Here is a 26,336-nt window from a genome sequence, read left to right on the forward strand (position 1 = left end):
CTTTCAGACACTGTTCAATGTTCTTACAAACGCTCTGTTTAAAGCATACTGACACCTTGTCCAAAATGAAATCAGAAATCTTAAAATCTGCATATACATGAGATTTTCAATAAGCCTAAATCTCATTGTGATGCTGTCCATTCCAGCGGAGAAGAGCCCAAACCCCAGCCTGTTGTGTCTGTGTGGCTCTCTGGCCCAGTTGGCCTGTGTGGAGCCCTCTCGTCTGCAGTCCTGGCTGACACGCATGACGGCCACCCCACCCAAAGACTCAGAGCAGCTGGAAATAGTGCAAGAAAACCGACAGCTCCTGCAAGTGCTGACCACTCATATTGTGCGTGACAATAGCCAGGTGGGCGAAGGAGTGTGCACTGTCCTCTTAAGCACACTCATTCCCATGGCAACAGAGATGCTGGCCAATGGTGATGGAACAGGTTTCCCTGAGCTAATGGTCATCATGGCCACACTTGCCAGTGCTGGGCAAGGGGCCGGTCACCTGCAACTCCACAGGGCAGCCATCGACTGGCTGACCAGATGGTAAGAAATACATTTCATTAACATGCTGTTGCCAGATAAGATATCACTAGAAAAACTGCTTGGTAAAAGGACTCTCATATTTATTAAGGATTGAAAAAGTACTTTGTAATGGGTGTCCTAATCCCTGATCCATTATCAAGCAGCGATAAATCAATCAGCAATCTTTAAATTGTGAATATTAATTTTAAAATAACTTATTTTTTTCTCTGCAGCAAAAAGTATTTAACACAGAAGAATGTTGTGGAAAAAGTGAGCACAAACTTATCCCAAGGAAAGGTACGTTTTTATATTTATCTAGTAAAAATGTCTTAGAAACACTGTAGATCAATTTAAAACACTGGCCAAATGTTTAATTGGCCATTTCCAATAGGAGCGTTCTTGTTTACCAATAACTCAAGTAATTGATGTGGCCGTGTTCCTTGATTTCAGCATGCCAGTATCCTGGAATGCTCGTGCCACATCATCTCTTATCTGGCAGATGTGATGAATGCCTTGCGGCAAAGCAGTGGCCAAGGCACCTCAGCAATACTGATGGAGGGAGAGGAGAAGGCCATGGAAGTGGACTCGGACTGGGTGGAGGAACTCGCAGTAGAGGATGATGATTCCCAAGCAGAAGACTCTGTGAGATCTTATCCCCTTGTGTCTCTTTTTGCCTATCCTCTTGAAACAGGGGCATGATTTGTAAATGCTCAGCATACAGGCCTGAACTAAAAATGCTAGGAAATTGTTGTGAGAGCTACTGCAGTTTACATAACAATAATGTAATGTACATTTAAAAAAATAAAAAAAAGACAAACTATAATACAATTAACTGATCTGATCTCTGGAATACAGAATATAAAACATCAAAATTGGAGTTTAAATTTAGCCCAAGAAAGATTTTTTTATTTTTTTGGGTTGTTTTCCTACTGCAGGTTAATTGGAAGGAATATCCCCCAGTGTGCACAGTGTTTTTTAGTCTGATCAGAAGTCCAGCAGAACAAAACACAACATAAATAATATATAATGTGTTTTACCCTCTCAGTAATTCCCAAAGGCAGTGTTAAACAATTTCTTCATCCAGATGCCAGGGCTTCTGCTTGGGCTAAATGGAACGATACATCTTAACATGTTTGTTGTTGTTTTACAGGATGAAGACTCACTTTGCAACAAACTCTGCACCTTCACCATTACTCAGAAGGAGTTCATGAACCAGCACTGGTAAAGAAGAGTTTATTGTTCCCTGTGGTTTTGGTTTTATTTTTTAATCAGACCATGAGTTGGTTCTTTGAATCATGATCAAGTTAAGGGGGTTTCGGCTGGTCACAGTGGATCTTCTGGTACAAACGACAAGGCCGCTGCACCTGAAAATAGATTTATCACACATGAACCCTTTAATAACCCAGAATAAAGAGGCTTTTTCAAGATTCTACATACAACAGATATACATGAATAGTTAAAGTTCACTTAGTACTGATTAAACTACTTCGTTTTGATTTCTAAACACTTTTTTTTGTTTCCGTCATGCACATACACAAATAAGATATCGGTGGTCGTGAGTTAAAATGCCTTTATGTAGAAATCTAGAGTCTTTTCCTGTTCCTTTTCATTCTGCAGGTACCACTGTCACACCTGTAAGATGGTGGATGGGGTAGGTGTGTGCACAGTGTGCGCCAAGGTCTGTCACAAAGACCATGAGATCTCCTATGCCAAATATGGCTCTTTCTTCTGTGACTGCGGTGCCAAAGAGGATGGCAGCTGCCAGGTGAGACCGAATACCTCAGGTCATCATGGGAAGAGAACAACAGCGGTAACTTTGGCTTGCAAGTCATTCCCCCATTGACTTTCATCCAGTCATTTAATTTGTTCAGGGTTATAGCTAGCCCCCCACACATGTGGCCAGAAAGAGAAATCATATTATGAATGTCTGTCAACATTTTGTTTACTGAAAAGGCCAGCTTTCCTAGTTAATCTTAAATAATGTAGTCTTGAATGTGCATGTGATGATGAGTAAGCCATCAACTACATTTTACCTTAGTTAGTTTGATAAGAAGTATAATAGGTCTTTTGCATTCTTTATGTTTGCAACGTTTTATTATTCTTTGTGTCAATTGTTGTTATGGCTAAAATGAGTTTTGTTCAGGGAGGTTACAAAGTGTATGTATAAAGTATATGGAATTGTAATGCAGCAAATTGCCAGTATTTATACGGTTAATAATTCCACGATTTTTGTTTACCTTTGGAGGCAATTTAGTTAGCCTCCAAACAACACAATCTCTCAGACCTTCCTTTTGACTAACTATATGCTCCACGATGTGGATGAGCTAACAAAGTGAAAACAAAAGCAGTTTATCCAAATTGTAGAGAAGTTAAACAAAAATTTGTATTGTATCTGATGTGCTGACAGTTGTATATGCATGCACATATCAACACGGTTGCTATTCTCACTTCTCCACCTTGTGTTCTACCATCCACAGGCCTTGGTCAAACGCAGCCCCAGCAGTGGCATGGGCTCCACCATGAAAGAGTCTTCTGCGTTCCAGAGTGAGCTGCGTATGCCTGACAGTGCTATCCGCCACCAGAATGCCTCACCCTCCGACAAGGGCAAGGTCACCATCTGTGATGGCAAACCTGGAGATGAAGACAGACCTAAAAAGAGCAGTGTGTGCAAGAGCATAGAGGGCTGCCAGGAAGAGTTGGTAACACAAGTGGTGAGAGAAAATATCAATTATCACCAAGTCGGTGTGTCTGTCCGTAATGTGTGTTATTGTTTGCTCAAGACTCTGACAGGGTTGCACATCGAAATGCAGTTTTTGTCGGTTTGCTACAAATGAAAAGCCTGAGAAAATAAAACAAAACAGCAGTGTGTTCCTGTAGTGAATTCTTTTAAGTTTCCTCAGGGTCTGAACATGATTGCTTTTCTTAAAACAGTTTTTTCAGATTTATTTCACATTTCAAGATCTTGGCTCTCTTTTTCCACAACAGATGGGATCGTCCACTGCCGCAGTCATACTAGAGATGCTAATGTTTCTCATGGAAGCCATCCAGACCAACTTCCAGCAGGCGTCAGCAGTGGGAAGCAGCAGCAGGGCTCAGCAAGCACTCAATGAACTGCATACTCAGGACAAAGCTGTGGAGATGACTGACCAATTAATGGTATGAAGACCTGTTTAACTTGGAGTGGTTAGAAAAAAGACTTTGCTCCTTAAATCCTGATAATGTCTGTAAATCCCGTCAAAAACTACATTGTATGTAATAAATTGTATGTCAATTCCTTCTCAGGTGCCCACGCTCGGCTCTCAGGAAGGGGCTTTTGAGAACGTGAGGATGAACTACAGTGGTGACCAGGGACAAACTATACGCCAACTCATAAGTGCACATGTCTTGCGTCGTGTTGCCATGTGTGTCCTGTCGTCCCCCCATGGTCGCCGCCAGCACCTTGCAGTCAGCCACGAAAAGGGAAAGGTAAGCTGAATCCTGTGATAATGACATTATTATACAATAATAAAAAAAAAACTTGGAGTGGAAAATTTTATTTAGAACCTGCTTCAAAACCCACAGTTGAATTTATTTTTTGTAGGGTTTTTGTTATACCTGATTTGAGTTAACAAGCTGCACTTTTGGTAATGCTGCACGGTTGCAAATACTTTTAAAATGAAGGCAGACATAGACCTTTTAATCATCAAATCATTCTATACATTAAAAACTGTTTTGCAGTCAACATATTATTATTGTCATTGGATTGATTTTAATAGGAATAGAAATAAAACTTCCATCTATTGTTTTTTTCACATTATAATTGCCATCCTTTTTTGTTTAAACACCAAAGGACCAATTTCTTTCTTTCCCTCTTTACAGATAACAGTTCTGCAGCTGTCCACTCTCCTGAAACAGGCTGACTCCAGCAAGAGAAAGCTGACCCTGACCCGTCTGGCCTCTGCTCCAGTCCCTTTCACTGTCCTCAGTCTCACAGGCAACCCTTGTAATGAAGATTACCTGGCTGTGTGCGGCCTCAAGGTCAGAAAGCCAGCTTCTTCTCAATTTAACATTGTTCTGTTTTGTGTGTGTTTTTTTAATCCCATAGAGATAACAGCAAAGTGCTCTCGACCTGGGAAGGATTCAGCTCCTCTGTGCTGAGGAGACAAACATGCAGCAATTTTAAATGATGTTTTCAGTTTTTTTTCCAGGAATACTTTTTGTAATATGTGACTCGGATGGTAAATAGGATTTGACAAGCACTTACACAATGAGGTTGCCAGTGAGGCGAACCAAAGGGAGTAAGATGTGTTTAAGATAGGTATTTTGCTGTTGAGAGAAGACTATAAGCAAGTTACCCTAAATCATAATCATGGTAGAATTCAGATAGCTGTTCATGATGATGCCAAGTAGCTTTAGAGGTACTTTTTTTTTATTTTTTATGAATTGTTGCTATAAAGGAATTTGGTATTTGACTGTTATGTCTTTGTCGTTCTTTCATTTTCTTCCAAGGACTGCCATGTACTAACTTTCAGCAGCACGGGCTCTGTGTCAGATCATCTGGTGTTGCACCCTCAACTGGCTACTGGCAACTTCATCATCAAAGCTATTTGGTTACCAGGCTCACAGACTGAACTTGCAATCATCACTGCTGACTTCGTCAAAGTATGTATTAAGAGAATAGACACTTTGTGCGTACCTTTAATTAAGTATTGACCTATTATTGGTAATGTGATTGAAATTATCCATTGATTTGGGAAGACACTCATAAGAGCCAAACATGTGACTTGGCTCTTTTGCTATTTGCAGGGTAGAAAAACACTTAATAATACTTGTTTTTCTCTATATTTCTCTCCAAACAGATTTATGACTTATCAGTGGATGCGTTGAGCCCCATGTACTACTTCCTGCTTCCAAGTTCCAAGATCCGCGATGCTACCTTCCTGTTCAATGAGGAGGGGAAGAACATTATAGTCATCATGTCTTCAGCAGGTTACATGTACACCCAGCTCATGGATGAATCCAGCAGTGCCCAACATGGCCCTTTCTATGTCACCAATGTATTGGAGATAAACCACGAAGACTTAAAGGTAAGCAGGACGTATACATTCCTGCTCTCATAATTTGGAACATTTGATTGATTTCATGTTCACAAAAAACTTCAAATCAGTGTGTGATGTTTCTTGAAAATGCAAAGCAATACTGAGATAAATTCTTTCTGTGTGACTCCAGGACAGCAACGGGCAGGTAGCCGGTGGTGGTGTGTCTGCCTATTACTCCCATGTGCTTCAGATGCTTTTCTTCAGCTACAGCCAGGGAAAGTCCTTTGCTGCCACAGTAAGCCGCAGCACCACTGAAGTGCAGAGGCTCTTCCCCATCAATGTCAAAGGGTAATGTCTCTTCCACACCATATACGGTTTCTTCAATTGCACCTGCCACTGCACTGGGTCTTGCAAAAGTAATGTAAGTACCAGGATGAACTAACTATGTCTCAATCTCTCTCATCCTCCCGCCTTCCTCAGGTCTAATGGCAGTAGCAGTAAGATATCGCCTGCTCTGTGCCAGTGGTCTGAGGTCATGAACCACCCAGGCTTGGTGTGCTGCGTGCAGCAGACAACTGGCATACCGCTTGTCATCATGGTCAAGCCAGACACTTTCCTCATCCAAGAGATTAAAACGCTGCCTGCCAAAGCCAAGGTAAGGGCCACTTACTGTACTAATGTGGAAGAGTCACTAGCTCTCTTCTTCTATCATCAATCAAGCATGTGCTTCTAATCTATTGTGCTAATGTACTGTATTCCCCTTCCTGTGTCCTGTTCTTGTCAAGAAATCGCAAAAAACATTTTCAGTTTTAACATTTTCTTGTTATTCAGACAAATACATCAAAGAAGGTTGCCAAAGTAGTCACCATTTTCAAGTGCACATATGTAGAACTCTGATTGTAGTGCACAAATCACTATCTCTGCTATCTGCGAGCTAGTCTGTGTATGCATAGAAGTATGAACAGACCTTTTATAGAAAGCTTTTGTTCTTTATGATAAAGACTTGGATGTATACTACATACTATCTAATTACAAAACATACATTGAAGCAAATTAGAATATAATAATTAAGCATGGAAAAGCAGCATTTATTGCTAAACCATTTAAATGTTTTATCGAAAGTGTTGCCCATGGGGTTTTATAGCCATTTCTTAAGGTTAAGAATAATTCATTTAATCTCTTTTCCAGATTCAAGATATGGTAGCCATCCGACACACTGCCAGCAATGAGCAACAGCGTACGACCATGATTCTTCTCTGTGAGGATGGAAGCCTGCGAATCTACATGGCCAATGTGGACAACACCTCTTACTGGCTTCAGCCCTCACTTCAGCCCAGCTGTGGCATTAGTATCATGAAGCCGGTCCGCAAGCGCAAAGCTGCTGCCACTAGTGAGTAAAAAAAAAAAATATATATATATATATATTTAAACACATTTAGTACCTTCTCAGGAGCATTCTCATTGTACACCGTAAACCAGTAGACAAAAAGCATTCATTCAAAAACAGAAAAGTGAGGGATTGTGTTTACTTACGTAGCATATGCTGCGTGCCTGGCTAAAATGTACATATTGTAATGCAAGGATTTTACTTTCAGCCACTCGGACCTCCAGTCAGGTGACTTTCCCAGTGGACTTCTTTGAACACAACCAACAGCTGACCGAAGTGGAGTTTGGTGGCAATGACTTGCTGCAGGTCTACAATGGACAGCAGATCAAACACAGGCTCAACTCCACTGGGATGTATGTGGCGAACACAAAGGTATGGGCATTTTAATAGTTATTCAGTGTAAGAAAAGAGGACTGCTTGACTTTTTTCTTATGTAATGAATGTCAGGCAAGCATATTTGTTTTATGCCTTTTAACAGTAAAAGCAAAAAATGCATAGTAGTGGTGAAAGGATTATACCAACATTTTGCCGTGCAGGCTTAAAACCTTTTTAATGCACTAGTGTTGATGGTCTCACTTAAATGACTATTCTAGCATAGGTTCAAAAGTATTCATTTGTACTGTATATGTGTCTAAACTTGTGTATGTTATTATAGACGTCATCTACCAGCACTTGTGTTGAAACGTTAGTATCTTTTGCCCACCGCTGTGCGATTGAACATGCTTTGACACTGACTACTTAAGCATTAGTATGCATCCAGACTAAATAAATAATGGGTGAACCTGCATTTTACAATGGAGCTTTTTTGCTAAGACAGCCTGAGGCCATATATACTGTTTATCCTGTAGTTGTACTGTTTTACTATTTAATAAATTGCATAAACCACAACAAATGTTGCTGTGATTCTGGTTGTTTTCTTCTAGCCTGGGGGATTCACTGTGGAAGCAGTCAACAATAACAGCTCAATGGTGATGACGGGCATGCGGGTGCAGGTGGGCACACAAGCCATTGAGAGGGCTCCTTCCTATGTGGAGGTCTTCGGCCGCACCATGCAGATAAACCTGACGAGAGCCCGCTGGTTTGACTTTCCCTTCACCAGAGAGGAGGCCCTGCAGGCGGACAAGAAGCTGTCCATCTTTAGTAAGCGCAAGAATGGGCAATGATGATTGAATTTGGCTACTTGTTGCAGTTAACCTCACCACTATCCATTTATGTTTATAACTTAATACTTGCAAAGGGTGAAGTGCACTCATAACTGCGGGGCCAAGCAAATACCGCCTTTGTGCTCCTGTGCTCTTTACACGTATATGAATTAGGGAGTATGCCTACATTTGTCGCAACATTGACCCCTTTCTATGCAAATACGCCTGACTGCAAAAACAGTACAAATGACAAAGATCAGTGCTAAAAGTCACACTGAGTTATAGTGAAATTTTAAGCATCTTCAGAGTTAGTGGTAGCTGAAGTGCATTTTATAAGGGGACTCTCTTGGTCAGGTTTACATTCCTCGCTGGGGTTTTGAGGAATTCCTCTTCACTGTAGCACATGATCTGAAAACATTTGTACTTAACCACATGGATTATTGCAATCAGATGCAAAAAAACATATCTTTTGTGATTCGGACCTTGAAATGGGGAGCTAGTGGTTGCAAGTGATGCAGGATTCTTGGTGCAGCAATAATTCACCTGCCGCAATTAATTATTATAAGTATTATGTCGCTGTTCCTTCAAAACAGCAGAAGTAAAATGTTAGTTTATTTTTTGGTCCAAAAGGACCAATCTCTGTCTCTGGACTTGGAGAACAACTAGATAATTAATGAGCCTTATGCATTTATTGCCATAGTTAACCTCCAAGCAAACATGGTTGATGTGAGGTTATATCTTTAACTCTGAGCAGTTTCTTTAACTTGAATCACGTTGGATTTGCTGCAGACTGCTGAGAAACCATTTTCTGATGCAGTTTCATCTTCCTGTTCTTGTTAAAGTTGGAGCATCTGTTGATCCGGCTGGAGTCACCATGCTTGATTCAATCAAGATCTACGGTAAAACCAAGGAGCAGTTTGGCTGGCCTGAGGATCCACCAGAGGACTTCTCCTCCGCCTCGGTTAACAATGTCTGCAGTCCCAACCTCAACCAGGGCAATGGCACCGCTGATGGAGACATAGCCACCCCAACCACCACCAGCGGCACTGTGCTGGAGAGGTATGAGCTTTCCCCTTACGGTTTCACAAGGTCAACACAAGTTGGCATCAACACTTTTCAATCACATATAGTCCAGTTAGACACACTCATGATCTGATGAGATAGTGTTACCTTTTTCTTTGAATTTTGAATGCTTTTGTGTAATTTTTATGTTAAACTACCTTTTATCTACAGCGTCAGAATTTACTATACTGTCAATACATTCATCCTTTTATAACCTGTGGGCAATTAAAGGCAGTATTGTTTATTTTAACATTTATATGATTCTTCTTTAAGTGTGATAAGTAAAGGTATTATTTAGTTAAATCAGCCAAAACATTCCTGTGATTATTTTATCTAAACAGTTTCTCAATAGTTTTTTACCATGAATATATTGTAATACTAATAGATGTTGTAAATATGTATATATTTAAATACTGTGAAAGATGTGATAGATTTTATCCATATCGTCCACTTCTAGCATATCTTTTCCCTTCATGAGTCCAGCTATGTAGTTTTAACATTGGGGGTTGGGTTCTCTTTAGAGTATTTAGTGCATGGCTATCGTGATGTCATCTTTTCTTGCATGCTTCTCTTTTGTTTAATGAATCATTTAATTCACTTGTTTCTTTCTGTGATCCTCACACTTTTTTTTGTTCTTTTTCTTTTGCTCCCAAAAATACAATAAAAAGTTGTGAAACTGAGTCCTTATCAACCTTGGACCGGTTAGTAACTGCCTTTTCTCTGCTTGTTTGTATGGTTTTGTGCATGTGTGCTAGTTTGTGTGTCCATGCCTGAGACTGTAAACATGCCATGCACCATCTCCACACTTGTACAACAAAACAAAAATATTTTCTTTTTTCCTGAAAGCATTTATTCTTGCATTCAGCGTGTTTTTGGCATTTAGATCAGCACAGACTGTAATAGGTTCAGATGAGCTTTTTTCCTGTTTGTTTGATTGATTTAAAGCTAAATCTGCATCAGGAGCAGTGTTAATCTTTTTTTCTTAATTTCAGGTTGGTAGTCAGCTCCCTTGAGGCATTGGAAAGCTGCTTTGCAGTAGGTTCCTCCAGTGAAAAGGTGAACTGATGAATATTCTTTTAAAAATAATAACACGCTTGAATGAAAAATCCTGTGTTAAATTTGCTCATCTGTAGGAAGCACTGTTGACTGCATGTGTTAAACTTTGTAGGAGAAGAATAAGGCTGCAGCACTGGAACTGGCCACTCTACTCCTGTCCATGCCGACCCCTGCTGGTGTGCAGCAGCAGACCAAGGGACTTCTTGCAAGCCTGCACACCAGTCGAACTGCCTATCACACCCACAAGGTAAAAAACAAATCCAATGTGTCAGACTGGAGCTAAATCATAGCATCTTTCATGCACATGGTGTAGTAGTGTGTCCGACAAAAATATAGTATACTGTATCAATAACACTTTGATCATCATTAGCCCCAAAAATGTAGTGAAATAATTGAATCAGTTACAATGAATATGAGTAAAAGATGAAATGGGAAGGAAGGGACAATTAGTAAGCCAGGGAAAATGGAGAGGTTCTCCATTGCCTGTATTAAGGAAGTAAGCCAACATGATTGTTAGACATTTTAGAGGAAAAGTGTGTAGCCAGCAGTGCAGGAAAAAGTTAATACTCATTTACCATTTATCAACAGTTACTCTATTAAATGGGTACGTTTCAGAGCAGAGCAGTTTGAAAACGAATCTAAGCGCTCCAGTACTTTTAGATGTTAAATATTATGCTCCTCCTCTACATTACTTATGAAGAATACAACACATACAAACACCCTGCCTCCCTCTCATCAGGACCAGTCCCTGCTGAGTAACGCGGTGCAGTGTCTGAATGGCTGCAGCCGTGAGGGGAGGGAGCTCGACCCTGATGTCTTCCAGAGACTCGTGATTACTGCCCGCTCCATTGCTATCATGAGACCCAACAACTTGGTGCATTTCACAGAAACAAAGTCATTACACCATGACTCTGGTAAGAGGCTTTTTTTTTTTGCTGGTGATGAATGTTGCCCAAGGCTAGGGAATAGCAATTTGTGTAAAGTATTTATATGGTTACATAATTACAGTTTCTGTTATCATGAGTTCATGATTTACAGATAAGGTCTTAACGTTCTGCTGAACAACTGCAACTGCTGGTTTGAACGAGCCTGATAACCCAAAGGTTTCAATTAAAACTCATTCATGTTCTTCCTTCTAACCCAGAAATGACAGACGATGGGCAAAAACATATGGATGGAGAAGGCTGTAGTTTTATCACACAGCTGATGAATAACTTCTGGAAGCTCCATGCCCTAAAACCAAAGAACGCCTTTCTTGCTCCTGCTTGCCTGCCTGGTAAGTTCAAACTTTGGTATTAAATAATTAAGTAAATAGATAGATAGATAATTTTAATAATTAATGTGATCTTGAAATTCACAAGTTGTCCACTCACATTTAAAGGTTAAGTAGAACATTTACATTTGTATTAATAATGTACACTGTCCATAAGTAATTTGATTTAAGTGTTGTTCATCTGATTTCAAACAAGGCTCTGAGTGTATGAATGTTTTTATTTTCCTCTGTCAAAGGCCTAACTCATGTGGAAGCAACAGTAAATGCCTTGGTTGACATCATCCATGCATACTGCACATGTGAACTGGATTACATCAATGTAGCCTCCAAAATCTACATGCAAATGTTACTGTGCCCAGTAAGTATAGTACTTATATCGATCACTAGGGAGTTCAAGTTATATGTATGTACCAGTATGTATGTGAATATAAAAATACCTTTTTTTTTATTCAATTGTCATTCCAGAAAGCATGAGATATGAAATAAATATCACGACAAATATTCATGGGATTTGCCAAACTCAAATAATCATTTTCCCTTCCATTGCCGTTTTCATAGTAACATCTTAATTTCTAACTTATTAATACAGTTGACCGTGCAAGGCATTTTATAACCAGGATTTTAAGGAATCAGGAAATGACTCACTAATATTTGCCGTTAGGACAGGAACATGGAATACTGTATTTAGAAACGGTATAGACAGAATGTCTTTAGGTAACCGTTCTGAATTTCATCTAATTTCAGGATATATCTGTGAGCTTTGCATGTAAGCAGGCTCTGATCAGAGTTCTACGACCAAGAAACAAACGGCGACATGTGACCCTTCCATCTCCCCCACGCTCCAACACGCCTATGGGTAAGTTTTCACAAGCTTTTCATAGGAAGCTTTTGTTTATTTACTGCGTGTTACCTGGGTATGAAAAACTTCTGATTTGTTATTGTTTGGTATTACAAGGCATTAGGGTAACAGTTTCAAAAGGTTTTCAGCATAAAAATTCTCTGCATAATAATTAAAACCTCTGTATAGGCGCCAATCACCACAAGTTGATTCAGTTCTGTAAAACTTGTTGTTGATTTCCTTTATCAGGAGACAAGGATGATGATGATGACGACGATGCAGATGACAAAATGCAGTCTTCAGGTCTGACTGGAGGAGAAGAGGGTAGACAGGAGAGTCAGGAGCAGAATGAAGTGGACCATGGCGACTTTGAGATGGTGGTGAGAAAACAGGGCCAATTAAGTCTGGGTTATTTGTGACTGATCTGAATGATCCTGCTTTTAGTCAATGATGAATGACATAATGTGGTTTAGTAATTTTTTTGCTTGATTTCGCAACAACACAAATGTAATACAGTAATTATTGGCTGACCATATGTCGCATAGTAAATTCAGGGTTGTGTTCAGCTTCCATTATGTCTTAGAGGATGGAATTGTTTGCTTTTTCAAAGTATAACTTTATTTGCATGTCATGAAGATGACTAATACACTCACCCTACAAAGAGAAATGTAACAGCCACTGATTGTGATAGAAAGAATGCATGTTAAAGAAATGAATAACACTTTTTGTTTTTCTGTTTCTTCAGTCAGAGTCTATGGTCCTAGAGACAGCAGAGAATGTCAACAATGGAAATCCATCTCCTCTGGAGGCTCTGCTGGCTGGAGCCGAAGGTTTCCCCCCCATGCTGGACATCCCTCCCGATGCAGATGATGAAACTATGGTAGAGCTGGCCATCGCTCTCAGCCTTCAGCAGGATCAACAAGGTAAGTTGCCAGAGGAGAAATAAACCAATACTTTTGTGGTAACCGAGCCTGGGAGTCCCACTCAACATTTAGACATTTAGTCTCCCTATCTGTGAAAAAAGTCCAGAGAGGAGTTGTTTGAACTTAAAAATGAGGCTTAAGGACAACAGGGACACACTGAGCAGTTAATGGGGATTGTGGAAGTTAATACCACCAACACAATTAACACATTTTAGCGACAAAAAAACCCATTTTGATTTTACTTTAGCTGTAACCCTTGTCACAAAAGTGAAACTTGCAGGTATTGAAACGCTCTTGCAACTGAATAAAAAAACTCTGTTTGGGACATGAGTTAGCCTTTTTGTCATGAACATATATTACCTGAAATTATTACTTTGCAAAGTAGTACTTTGCAATATCACCCTTATATATTATATATCAACCAATTTTGGCATTAGGTCATTGTTTACCTCAAATGGTTGACCAAATCTTTATCGGGTGAAGCATCGACCTAGGAGATGAATATTCTGGTGCTGCTTATGTAGAATATAACGTAGTACATTTTTTTCCCCACATTTTTAGGCAGTAGCAGCAGTGCCCTTGGCCTTCAGAGCCTTGGCCTGTCTGGCCAGGCCCCAAGCTCCTCTTCACTGGATGCTGGCACCCTTTCAGACACCACCGCATCAGGTAAAAAAAAACCCACCTCTTTGATAGTGTGTGATTAGCAGGAAGCTAGGTTTTTATATCTGCAAGGTCACAGTGGCTTTTTTTTTTTTTTTTAATCGTACAGTATGTGTTTTGTGACCCTTGATAAGATTCCATCTTGAGGGTCAGGATCTAATCTGTGGCACATCTTGTGGTCTTAGTCTAGTATTTTAGAATCAAACAGTCGTTAACCCTCACATTATGTCACGTTCACCCAAGAAGGTAGAATTTCTATATTGCACAACCAGCTCTGCTCCCAGCAGACCACATGACAATAAAAACCTGTGCAATACAATACACTGTGCAATAATAGTTATAATAGTTTTTCTGTCTGTAAATATAATATTTCAGTTATTGTTGTTTTTCTACTGTTTCTTATTGCTTATTTATAATACTTTTTTTTTTTTATCTTTCTTTTACTATGTCTCTTGTGTGCACTTTACTCTATGCTGCTGTAAGCCTGCAAATTTCCCCGCTGCGGGACTAATAAAGGATTATCTTATTTTATCTTATCTAGTAATTATAGTAAATAGGTTGTACGGGAGGAAAAAATCATTAAAGGCAGTTTGAAGTGTATTGAATGTACTGCATGCGTTACACATTGTTGGTGCACAAGTAAACTATAATCATGTATCCCGGCCAGATGACTGCGGTATATTTACTGTTACAGCTGTTGCTATGATTTCAGCCCCGGCATCAGATGATGAGGGCAGCACAGCTGCTACTGACGGCTCCACACTGCGGACCTCCCCAGCTGAGCATGGTGGCAGTGTGGGCTCAGAGAGTGGAGGCTCTGCAATCGACTCTGTAGCGGGGGAGCACAGTGGTGGGTGATTTAAGAACACAATCAAATGAGAGATACTTTGTTTTTGTTCCATCTTGATATTAAGAATGTTATGCATGCTATAAGGTTATCATAACCTATGATATTACTTATTAAAAACCTGCATTTATTTAATCATTTTAAGAAGCACATATTGCTTTTTCATTTAAAAAAAATTAAACCTTCATACTTATTATATTCTACCATGTTTCCAGTTTGGTTAGTTACAGTTGTTCTTGAATGTGTGTGTGTACAGTGTCAGGACGCAGTAGTGCATATGGGGACACAACAGTTGAGGGCCACCCCGCGGGTCCAGGCAGTGTGAGCTCCAGCACTGGAGCCATCAGCACCACCACAGCCCAGCAGGAAGGCGAAGGGTCAGAGGGAGAAGGAGAGACTGAAGGAGACATCCACACAAGCAACAGGTCAGACATCCCGCATGCGAAGTATATCAAGTCGAAAGGCTGAAGTTTAAGTCCTGCTGGCAACAAAAATGTGCCTGTTAAGACCCTAGCTCTCTTGCATCCATGACCTCTACCATGACCATGGGGAGGAAAGAGAATTGGGAATACATTTTCTTTTGGGGAGCAGTTTGTCATAAAATAGCATATTGAATTCAAAATGGTCTTCTCAGTTGTAGAAATAAAAATGTTTTACTTTTTTTAGGCTACACATGGTTCGTCTAATGCTACTGGAGCGTCTGCTTCAGCAACTTTCTCAGCTCCATAACGTTGGTGGAGTCCAAGCCATCCCTTACATGCAGGTTATCCTCATGTTGACCTCTGACCTGGATGGCGAGGATGAAAAGGATAAGGGTGCATTGGATGACCTACTGGCACAGCTCATTGCTGAGCTTAGCATGCACAAGAAGGTACCCAAAGTCTCCTTGTGGCTAATTTGACTAAGTGTGTCTATGTTTTACTTAATCTGTGTTTTTCCTCTACAGGACGTTTCTAAGAAGAATGAGCGTAGCGCCATCAATGAAGTTCACCTGGTCATCATGAGACTGCTCAGCGTCTTCATGTCTCGAACCAAGTCTGGCTCCAAATCCTCTTCTGAGGTACATGCTCTTTCTTTTCTTAATGCAGTTCTCACTGATTTCACTAAAGTCTATCAGTTAAATGTTTATTGGAACATCCAAAAATGTAGGAGGCACCATATTCAATCAAATGTGATAGAACTATAAACAAGTAAAACACCAAAATGAGTTCAAAGCCACCACAAAGTACCCACAGAAGGTTCTTCGATTGCTCGCGTATCATTTTCTATGTGACTGAATTTCTAAATTGGCAGCTTTTTACTTCTTCATGACTGCTCATAACTAAGTTGCTGTTGTATTGTACTACATGGTAGATACAACCTTTTTCTCTCTTCCAGTCTTCCTCGCTTATTTCGAACGCCACAGCGACTGCCTTGCTCAGCCTTGGTGCTATTGACTACTGTCTCCACGTGCTAAAATCACTCCTGGAGTTCTGGAAGAGCCAACAGGGTGAAGAAGAGCCTGCGACCACCAGCCAGCTCCTCCGCCCACACACAGCCTCCTCTCCTCCAGACATGAGCCCTTTCTTCCTGCGCCAATATGTCAAGGTATCAGATCTTTATATGTAAAACTTGATAACGTTTGCACAAGGAAAATGAATGTGAGCTGACTGTGTTGCTTCCACCATTAGGGACACGCTGCTGATGTGTTTGAAGCCTACTCCCAGCTATTGACTGAAATGGTGCTCCGGCTGCCGTATCAGATCAAAAAGATTGCTGACACCAACCCACGTATCCCACCTCCTGTCTTTGACCATTCCTGGTTCTACTATCTGTCTGAGGTAAGGGTTCATGAATTAAGTGTATTATTTATTTGATCTTATTTTTTCAACCTCTATTCACCAAAGGACATAGATACAACCACTTAATTCTGTCTCCCTTTTCTCCCCTTAGTATCTGATGATACAACAGACACCATTCGTCAGGAGACAGGTCAGAAAGCTGCTGTTGTTTATCTGCGGTTCAAAGGAAAAATATCGTCAGCTGCGGGATCTGCACACCCTTGACTCCCATGTGCGCAGTATCAAGAAGCTTCTGGAGGAGCAGGGCATCTTCCTCCGAGCTGGTGTGGTCACTGCCACATCTGGCTCAGCTCTACAGTATGACACCCTCATCAATCTGGTGAGTGTCCTCTGAACAGTCATTAAGACTACTCATACAGAGGATTGAGAGGTTTTTATCCTCCTGTGCTTAAGTGTAACTTGCTTCTCTTTGTGCAGATGGAACATCTGAAAGCTTGTGCTGAAATTGCCACTCAGAGGACGATCAACTGGCAGAAGTTCTGCATGAAGGATGACTGTAAGTTGTTTCAGATCATCTTTTGACTGGAAACAAACCTTTAATGTTTAGTAGCAGCTTTCACAAAGTTTGTGTCTCTTTTCCCTCTTTCTATCTGTTTCTCTTCTCTTCTCTGTCCAGCTGTGTTGTACTTCCTGCTCCAGGTCAGCTTCTTAGTGGATGAGGGAGTTTCCCCAGTACTTCTGCAACTGCTCTCCTGTGCCCTGTGTGGCAGTAAAGTGCTGGCCACCTCCTCCTCTTCATCATTCTCGGGAGGAGGCTCCAGTAGTGCTGGACAGGCAGGAGCTTCTCAATCCTCTCAGAGCAAGTCCTCCAGTAAAAAGAGCAAAAAAGAGGACAAAGAGAAAGACAAAGAGGGTGAGGCAACGATACACTTTCTCAAACTTCATTCTAGTTCTTCTTGTTTAACACACATTAAATGCTTGAATATGCGGAACCTGCACAGTATATTTGGATATCAAAAATGGATGGTAGGTGCCAGTGTCTTCACTGTGTTGTATCTTTGCGGACTGATCGCAGGTGATGGAGTTTGCAGCCAGGAGGATCAGCTCTGTATGGCTTTGGTCAGTCAGCTTAACAAGTTTGCAGACAAGGAGACACTGATCCAGTTCTTGCGTTGCTTCCTGCTTGAGTCAAACTCATCGGCTGTGCGCTGGCAAGCCCACTGCTTGGCCCTTCATATCTACAGGTACTAGTTTACACAACACAGCCTCTTTAAATGCTTCCTTTTAAATTTAGACTGCCTCAACCACATCTTAGACTAATGTGACTGAACATTAAGTTATAGCACACGTGAAGAAAAGCATAAATACATTACTAAATGATGAAATTCCATCCTTGACATGTGAATCTCTCTGTAGGAACTCCAGTAAATCTCAGCAGGAGCTGCTGCTCGAACTGACCTGGGCCATTTGGCCTGAACTGCCTGCATATGGCCGCAAAGCTGCCCAGTTTGTGGACCTTCTTGGATACTTCTCACTCAAAACCCCTCAGACAGAGAAAAAGGTTTGTTTAAAGCCCTCATAAGCTATGGCTGTAATCATTTTTAGTAAAGTTAATGTCATGAATTCAGATCATCAGAATTCTTATCCTGGATGTCTTAAGCTTTTTTATCATTCAGCAAAACATAGATATGGCAATGAAAACGCTGCAAAGTGTGTAAAATAGTTTTAAATGTTCCTGTTTTTTGTTCCAGCTGAAGGAGTATTCCCAGAAAGCTGTTGAAATCTTAAGGGCACAGAACCATATCCTGACGAATCACCCCAACTCAAACATCTACAAGTAGGTCTACACAAACATGCTATCATGTCGCAAGGAGAATGCTATTTCAAATAGTGGACATCGCTTACATACAAATGTAATGATTTGATGTTTTCTCCTGCAGCACTCTATCTGGTTTAGTGGAGTTTGATGGCTTTTTCCTGGAGAGTGACCCTTGCTTGGTGTGCAACAATCCAGAAGTTCCCTTCTCGGTATGTGCAACACAACTTAATTAAATGGACACAACCTCTAGCCATAAAGTACACAAGATGTTTAGCTAATACAAGTGCATGTTTTAAACATTTTCAAGATTGCTTGGATTTGCATTGGTTACAATTAGTTTTATTATGGTTTGTTTTGGGTTTGTAATTCAACAGCTAATACAAGGTATATCCCTGCTACTGTTATTTATTTAAAAAAACAATGGTAAACTACAAATATGCAGACGGAACAAGGACAAGTCACGAGAATACTCACCATAGGGCTTTGTAACAGTCTACTATTGTTTTAAACATCCTTTTCTGTTTGTCCTCCAGAATATAAAGCTTTCATCGATCAAAGTGGACACCCGTTACACCACCACACAGCAGGTTGTCAAGCTCATTGGCAGCCACACCATCAGCAAAGTCACAGTGAAGATTGGTGACCTCAAACGCACCAAAATGGTCCGCACCATCAACCTCTACTACAACAACAGGACTGTACAAGCTATTGTGGAGCTGAAGAACAAGTACGTCCAAAGTTTAGTTAGTAGCCACTTGCCCCAGTTTCACTCTCACTTGACTGTGTAAAGTAAACACTTTCAACTTGACTCTGTTTTTAGGCCTGCTCGTTGGCACAAAGCTAAGAAAGTTCAGCTGACCCCAGGACAAACCGAGGTGAAGATCGACCTTCCTTTACCCATTGTCGCATCCAACCTGATGATCGAGTTCTCCGATTTTTACGAGAACTACCAGGCCTCCACAGAAACACTGCAGTGCCCACGCTGCAGTGCCTCTGTGCCAGCCAACCCCGGGGTGTGTGGTAACTGCGGTGAAAACGTGTATCAGTGCCACAAGTGCAGGTGAGCAGCAGGTTTCCTCTGCAGGTCTTAAAAAATGAGGAAAGTGTGGAAATGATTAGAGACTTTGAAGTTGTATCCTAAATTGGTGTTTGTTGTCTATAAGGTCTATCAACTACGATGAAAAAGACCCCTTCCTGTGCAATGCCTGTGGTTTCTGCAAATATGCCAGATTTGACTTTATGCTATATGCCAAACCTTGCTGTGCTGTGGATCCCATTGAGAATGAGGAAGACAGGAAAAAGGTAAGCAGCCATTCTTGTGTCAAAAGGAAGGGGGGTTGCATTTCCAAACAAGTGTCCCAATTCTTTGCTGAGGAAGTAGATCTGCGTTCCTCGCACATTTTTCACTTTGCATTTCTTAATCTTTAATGTATTATTTTCCTGCAGGCTGTGACCAATATCAACACCCTGCTGGACAAAGCTGACCGAGTCTACCACCAGCTGATGGGCCACCGGCCCCAGTTGGAGAGCCTCCTGTCTAAAGTGAATGAGGCTGCACCAGAGAAACCACAGGTCAGACCCAAGAAAAGCCTGAAGAGTATTTTTAGACGAAATGGATGTATGACTAATAAAAAGGAGGTCTCTTTGACCATACTTGCTATTAACTGAAATGTATGCGGTGCACAGTTTCTACTGATATATCATAAATGTACCTTGGATATTATTTCGATAAGTCTTACCCATATATTTTTTTAACAAATGTGAAACTCTGAAAGACTTTGATTTCAACTGACCAAGAGTATTGGCCTGGCAGTAATATGTCACGTCCTTTTCATTCATCTCTCTAGCAGAACTGCAACAGGTGTGACCTCAGGTCATCATAGTAGTAACTTTATTTCTGTAGACTTGCGTCTACTTTGTAAATGTTTATTAAATGTTTTGTGTTATAATTTTCTCTTTTCCTGTGTTCCCCTCAGGATGACGGTGGAGGAATTGCAGGACTTGGTACGTCCTCTGCTAATGTGAACAGATACATTCAGCAGCTGGCTCAAGAGTACAGCGGAGACTGCAAGACGTCATTTGATGAACTGTCCAAGATTATACAGGTTAGAGGGAAAAAATTGTTAATATTCCTAATAACTGCATTTGGTTTTTTTCCCTACTCACATATAACCCTGGCTTCTCCTTTCTTTTTTTTTCTTTTTTTTTACAGAAAGTACTTGCATCACGAAAAGAGCTCCTGGAGTATGATCTGCAGCAGAGAGAGGCTGCCACCAAGTCATCTCGCAGTAGCAGCAGCCACCAGCCCACCTTCACCGCCAGTCAGTACCGTGCACTCTCCGTGCTGGGCTGTGGCCACACCTCCTCAAACAAGTGCTATGGCTGTGCGTCAGCTGTCACGGGTCACTGTATCACACTGCTTCGCGCACTGGCCACTAACCCAGCTCTCCGGCAGATCCTGGTCCTCCAGGGTCTCATCAGAGAACTGTTTGAGTATAACCTGCGGCGAGGTACAGCGGCCATGAGGGAGGAGGTGCGCCAGTTGGTCTGTCTCCTCACCAGGTTTGTCCTTCCCCTGTCTTGTGGTTAAATAGAAGAGTTGGTAAAAGTAAAAGGAAAAAAATGTCCAGAACTTGAACTCAGTGGCTAAAGCGTGGCACCGATGAATTATCCCGTACTGTTTTTTTTATAGAGTGTACTGATGAAAAGGGTTCCTTTTGGTTTAAATGAATAAGCTGTTGAAATGGCAGCATACACTATATGATTCACATTCAACTCTGTATCTTTCCAGTTTATTGAACTGGTGATTAAATATCACTTTGTCTCTTGTTTTCTCCCATGTTATCTTGCTTCAGAGATCATCCAGAGGCCACCCAACAGATGAATGACCTCATTATTGCCAAGGTGTCAGCTGCCCTCAAAGGCCACTGGGCCAATCCTGACCTGGTATGTCCTCTCACATGTCCTACTGGAATCGGAAGAAATTGTGAAAGACGTTCAAGTTTCATTTACTGATTTAACTTATTGAAGAATTTCCCATTTTCATATAAAGGTGTCTTTTTGTTTTCAACAGGTTAGTAATCTGCAGTATGAAATGCTGCTGCTGACGGACTCTATTTCAAAAGAGGGAGGATGCTGGGAGTTACGATTGCGTTGTGGTAAGCCTGATTTCCTTTACTCGTCCAGTCAAACAGTTTTAGAGTATCTGACTGTGGGGATTAGTTTCATGGGGAGTTTCTTATGACTTAGTCTGATTTACTTTTTCAGATTTTTGTCTTTGGCCTTAAGTCCCTTTCTTGTGTGTATTGTTGCAATTCTGTGTACAATATTGTTCTAGTTACCAAACAATATTGTGCTTCACAATACTTCCTATACATCAAACTACCATCCTACACTTTGCCCTGATTCTATGATGTTTCTTAAATGAACACTCGGAACTGCCTCTTCAAATGTTACAATGTCATATTTTCATTTAGCTATCCAAGCCTTAATAATGTTATGGAAGTCGTTAAGACTGGTCAAAGTTGTTTTTTTATCTAATGGGATTGTATTTTTTGTCCTGCCAGCACTCAGTCTGTTCCTCATGTCGGTCAATATAAAGACACCTGTAGTGGTGGAGAACATCACTCTCATGTGCCTGAGAATCCTGCAAAAGCTGATCAAGCCCCCGGCTCCCACTAGCAAGAAGAACAAGGTAAATATGCTATACTGAAACTACCATTCAGCTACTGCTTTGTCATGGTTTTCCTTCAACCTTTCGAAGGTTGTCAAGTGGTAACAGTGAAAGCTGTAACCTAGACGAAAAACAGAATATTTATACATTTTATGTTTCATTTAAAATACACAAGCTCTTAAAATGTAAGAATTAAAAATGCAGTGTCTGTCAGTTACCACTTGTTTGTATCATGCTCCCTGACACAACAGTATATGTTTTTGGTTATAGGATGCTGCTATTGAGTCCCTAACCACAGTCAGGCCCTACAGTAATGAAATCCATGCCCAGGCCCAACTCTGGCTCAAGAAGGACCCAAAAGCATCTTATGAGGCCTGGAAGAAGTGTCTCCCAGCAAGATGTAAGCGATGTGTGTCTTAACAAATGCACATTAAATCAGTGTGGCAACATGGTTCTCCTATTGTTTTTATTGAAATCACGAAAGCCATGATGATAAGCTTTTCACTGTTAAGTTTGTCTCATAACCACAGGTCAGGAAACTGTCTCAAAGCCTCAGGCGAAAACTGAGTTGCGAAGGCAGTACCTTTTGGAGAAGTATGTTTGGAAGTGGAAGCAGTTCATGAGGTCCAGAAAAGGTGAAGGCCTCTTCCCTCGCTTGCTCAAACTGAGCCACAACAACTGGCTGCGACAGGTACATTTCTTTTAATAGTTATGTTTCAAGTACATCTAGTGTTTTTCATGTTGTTGTTGTTGCCATTAGTATCAGAAGTGCATACATTTTAAGAGTCTTTAATCATTTTAAAATTGAGAAAATGTAATACATCTTAAAGCTTGTTATTTTACAAACTTGTTAAATACATGTCTTTGACTAGGGTTGTATTTGTTGCAGGTCCTTTTCACACCTGCCACTCAGGCCGCCAGACAGGCAGCTTGCACTATTGTGGAGGCCCTAACTACAATCCCCAGCCGCAAGCAACAAGTCCTGGACCTGCTCACCAGGTATTAGCCTCAAACAGAAAACCAGCAAGGTTACCAATAACAAAAACATGTTACAGAAATTGTAATGCAGCTGATTTGGCTATTGTCAGGCAAATCACGAGCTTCTTAGCCTTATTAAGGGTTAACAGATGTCTCCTGAAGTATGAAAACTGTTTAAATTATCAGCTTATATCAAGAAAAGGAAGTTGAAACTTTAAGTGTGTTTGAGCATTGGCGTAAAATGACTCTTAATGTGTGTCTGTGTCTGTCTGTCAGTTATCTGGATGAGTTGAGTGTAGCTGGAGAGTGTGCGGTGGAGTACCTGGGTCTGTACCAGAAGTTGATCAAGCCAACACACTGGAAGGTTTACTTGGCAGCCCGTGGAGTCCTGCCCTACATCGGTAACCTGATAACCAAGGTAACGGCCCGTTCAAAACAATATCAATCTTATAAGATCAAACATAGTAATATCTGTTTGGTCCACTGGTTTCTTTAAATAGATAAAAAGTTACATTCAGTGAAATAAATGAAAATTATGTCTTTTAGTTTCAAGAACATTACATTGTCCTTTTTGTACTTTCAATAAATAAATTACATAAAATGTTTGATATCTTTACTGTTCTCAAATATGATAGTAGAGATATCCACGTCTAAATCATACTTAATGTAAATATATATATATATATATATATATATATATATAATATAAAAATATATGGATCTTTACATTTTTCAATTGAAAGTTCAATTTTCGGTTTAATTTTCGGTTCAGGAAATAGCCAACCTGCTGTCCCTGGAGGAGGCCACACTGAGCACAGACTTACAACAAGGCTACGCCCTCAAGAGCTTGACCGGTATGTCTGTTTTCATTTGTCTGAACATGAAATAAGATATTACAAAGAACTGCAGGGTTTAGATGAGGCTTTCGACGCCATTAATATAAATGATACAGATGATTTATATACCACAAGTAAACTTCATGCTGTACATTTTTGAATGTTTTTGCAGTTTCTTGAATATTTAAATGATTTGTATTTGTTCGGTGCCACTGCAGGATTGCTCTCTTCTTTCGTGGAGGTGGAGTCCATTAAGCGGCATTTCAAAAGTAGGTTAGTTGGCACAGTGCTGAACGGCTACTTGTGTCTGAGGAAACTGGTGGTGCAGCGCACTAAGCTCATCGATGAGACTCAGGACATGCTGCTGGAGATGCTGGAGGACATGACAACAGGTCTGTACTGATTCAAGTTCAACCAACATGATTATCTAAACATGTCACAACTTGTGGTTCCTCTACTCCAATCAAAATTAGGAAGAAATTCAAATAATTGAATTTAAGTCTTTCATTGCTGCTTACATATTTAAATAAAATTGATAAAGCACTAATGATACATTTGTTTTCTACAAATGAAAAATGTCTGTTTTTATGAGATAATTCAGCATAGGTCATGTATATTATGAATGTATTTAAAACATCAGCATTGTACATCTTCTTTTGTTGTTTGTAGGTACAGAGTCTGAAACCAAAGCCTTCATGGCAGTGTGCATAGAGACTGCAAAACGATATAACCTGGATGACTACAGGACACCTGTGTTCATTTTTGAGAGACTGTGCAGCATCATCTATCCTGTGAGTTACCTTCATCCCGATGTATTTCAATTAGAAAATCCCTTCAGTATAATGCTCTAAAATGCAGTGCAGTCATGAATTTGTCTTCATGTGGAGCTTTTGTTTCATCCTTTGTGTTTAGGAGGAGAACGAGGTGACAGAGTTCTTTGTGACCTTGGAAAAGGATCCCCAGCAGGAGGACTTCCTGCAGGGTCGCATGCCAGGAAACCCTTACAGCAGCAATGAGCCCGGCATTGGGCCTCTAATGAGGGACATCAAGAACAAAATCTGCCAAGACTGCGACCTGGTGGCGCTTCTTGAAGACGACAGTGGCATGGAGGTAGAATTTGCATAATAGCCACTTTGAAAAACTACATATTTATTGTTGTGATACCGGTTTTGATACTAGCTTTTATCAAATTCTTAATGTTCTCTCATTGAAATCTAAAAACTGGCTTGTTGCAAGACATTTCTTTGATGCCTCTCTGTTTTCCTCAGCTTCTGGTAAACAACAAAATCATTAGCTTGGATCTGTCAGTGGGTGAGGTCTACAAGAAGGTCTGGTGCCCTACAAATGAGGTGAGAGTCTTAACGAGTTGAACAGTAAATGTTTGATCAAGAGCATTTTTAATTGTGCACATTGTCATTTAAGTCCCAGCAAAACTGATGTTGAAGCATCTTTAGCTTCTGTTATGATTTCAAGTGTTAGATTACTCATCATGCAGTCAGTGGTGATACAAAAAATGATCCAATCAAACCACACCGGTCATATACAACCGCACTTCACCGTTAGAGTATCATCGTAGCTATCAGAGTAACATGGAGAGAGATGGTAAGGGATGTGTGTTTGGAATGGCCAGAAATGTTCATTTTCCAAACAATGTGTATTCATGAAGAAATCACATAATGAGATATCTTGATACATAATGATGTTTTCTAAATTGATAATAACAAGCACATACTTAGCCAAATTTCTCAGAAAGACATTAATTTGCACTTAAGTTCTTAATTAAATGAGTGTGGGTGGACAACAGTCTTTTGTAGCTCCGTATCGCGCTAAACTCGCCCATTTTTTAGCGGTCACATTTCACTTTGAAATACTTCCCAGTACAGAAGTTAAGATGCTCAAACTTCTGTTCTGCAGGACTTTAAATGCACACAGCTCTCTAAATAGCAGTGTAATAAGGCCATTACTGTTAGTCATGGAGCTGGTTGATTTTCTTTTTTCTCCAAGGGGGAGCCAATGAGAATCATCTACCGAATGAGAGGTCTGCTGGGAGATGCCACTGAGGAGTTCATAGAGTCCCTGGATTCAACCACAGGTTAGATTTAGAATCAATTAACAGTATTTTTGTCCTATATATCACATGTATTAATGCTGTTTACCAGTGTGTAAGCCAGTAACCTCAAGGACATGCTCTTTGCCATCACAGGGCCCTGTATTCAATACCTTCTTAAAAGGGTTCTGGAGAAAAATTGAAAACTCAATGTCTCATCGTAATTAAGGATGCAAATTGTTTTTGTCTCACCATATAACAGATGAAGAGGAGGATGATGAGGAGGTGTACAAGATGGCAGGAGTCATGGCACAGTGTGGAGGACTGGAGTGTATGCTCAACCGGCTCTCTGGAATCAAAGATTTTAAACAAGGAAGACATCTGCTCACCGTAAGCCCTTCACAATAAGACTTTGATCGTTACTTGTTTTCTCGCCTTTTTAAAGCATAATAAGACCAGACAATATAGAGAAAACTTTGGTTT

At 40.5% G+C, this 26,336-nt stretch overlaps 1 protein-coding gene across 1 annotated transcript in view; it reads left to right on the forward strand.

The window, feature by feature from the left end:
• ubr4 (ubiquitin protein ligase E3 component n-recognin 4) overlaps positions 1–26,336 on the forward strand; it is a 55,324-nt gene that overhangs the window by 23,190 nt on the left and 5,798 nt on the right. Inside the window, 59 exon segments of the mRNA XM_054609643.1 lie at positions 147–534; positions 747–810; positions 964–1,155; positions 1,664–1,734; positions 2,131–2,278; positions 2,991–3,224; positions 3,499–3,669; positions 3,796–3,978; positions 4,372–4,530; positions 5,002–5,154; positions 5,352–5,579; positions 5,722–5,879; positions 6,012–6,186; positions 6,720–6,921; positions 7,127–7,290; positions 7,842–8,058; positions 8,903–9,119; positions 10,115–10,178; positions 10,291–10,425; positions 10,918–11,092; positions 11,323–11,454; positions 11,688–11,809; positions 12,196–12,307; positions 12,539–12,669; positions 13,035–13,212; positions 13,774–13,878; positions 14,585–14,722; positions 14,976–15,144; positions 15,386–15,590; positions 15,666–15,779; positions 16,097–16,306; positions 16,390–16,539; positions 16,652–16,879; positions 16,978–17,056; positions 17,177–17,413; positions 17,576–17,744; positions 17,917–18,061; positions 18,252–18,337; positions 18,441–18,528; positions 18,853–19,046; positions 19,140–19,379; positions 19,483–19,621; positions 19,766–19,891; positions 20,296–20,424; positions 20,532–20,881; positions 21,175–21,265; positions 21,393–21,477; positions 21,886–22,013; positions 22,263–22,392; positions 22,523–22,683; positions 22,882–22,991; positions 23,247–23,388; positions 23,743–23,824; positions 24,025–24,198; positions 24,476–24,597; positions 24,719–24,916; positions 25,075–25,155; positions 25,811–25,898; positions 26,116–26,243. Coding sequence (XP_054465618.1) covers positions 147–534; positions 747–810; positions 964–1,155; positions 1,664–1,734; positions 2,131–2,278; positions 2,991–3,224; positions 3,499–3,669; positions 3,796–3,978; positions 4,372–4,530; positions 5,002–5,154; positions 5,352–5,579; positions 5,722–5,879; positions 6,012–6,186; positions 6,720–6,921; positions 7,127–7,290; positions 7,842–8,058; positions 8,903–9,119; positions 10,115–10,178; positions 10,291–10,425; positions 10,918–11,092; positions 11,323–11,454; positions 11,688–11,809; positions 12,196–12,307; positions 12,539–12,669; positions 13,035–13,212; positions 13,774–13,878; positions 14,585–14,722; positions 14,976–15,144; positions 15,386–15,590; positions 15,666–15,779; positions 16,097–16,306; positions 16,390–16,539; positions 16,652–16,879; positions 16,978–17,056; positions 17,177–17,413; positions 17,576–17,744; positions 17,917–18,061; positions 18,252–18,337; positions 18,441–18,528; positions 18,853–19,046; positions 19,140–19,379; positions 19,483–19,621; positions 19,766–19,891; positions 20,296–20,424; positions 20,532–20,881; positions 21,175–21,265; positions 21,393–21,477; positions 21,886–22,013; positions 22,263–22,392; positions 22,523–22,683; positions 22,882–22,991; positions 23,247–23,388; positions 23,743–23,824; positions 24,025–24,198; positions 24,476–24,597; positions 24,719–24,916; positions 25,075–25,155; positions 25,811–25,898; positions 26,116–26,243 — 9,194 coding nt within the window.

Source organism: Anoplopoma fimbria, chromosome 12 (assembly GCF_027596085.1).
Source record: "Anoplopoma fimbria isolate UVic2021 breed Golden Eagle Sablefish chromosome 12, Afim_UVic_2022, whole genome shotgun sequence".
Lineage (NCBI taxonomy): Eukaryota > Metazoa > Chordata > Actinopteri > Perciformes > Anoplopomatidae > Anoplopoma > Anoplopoma fimbria.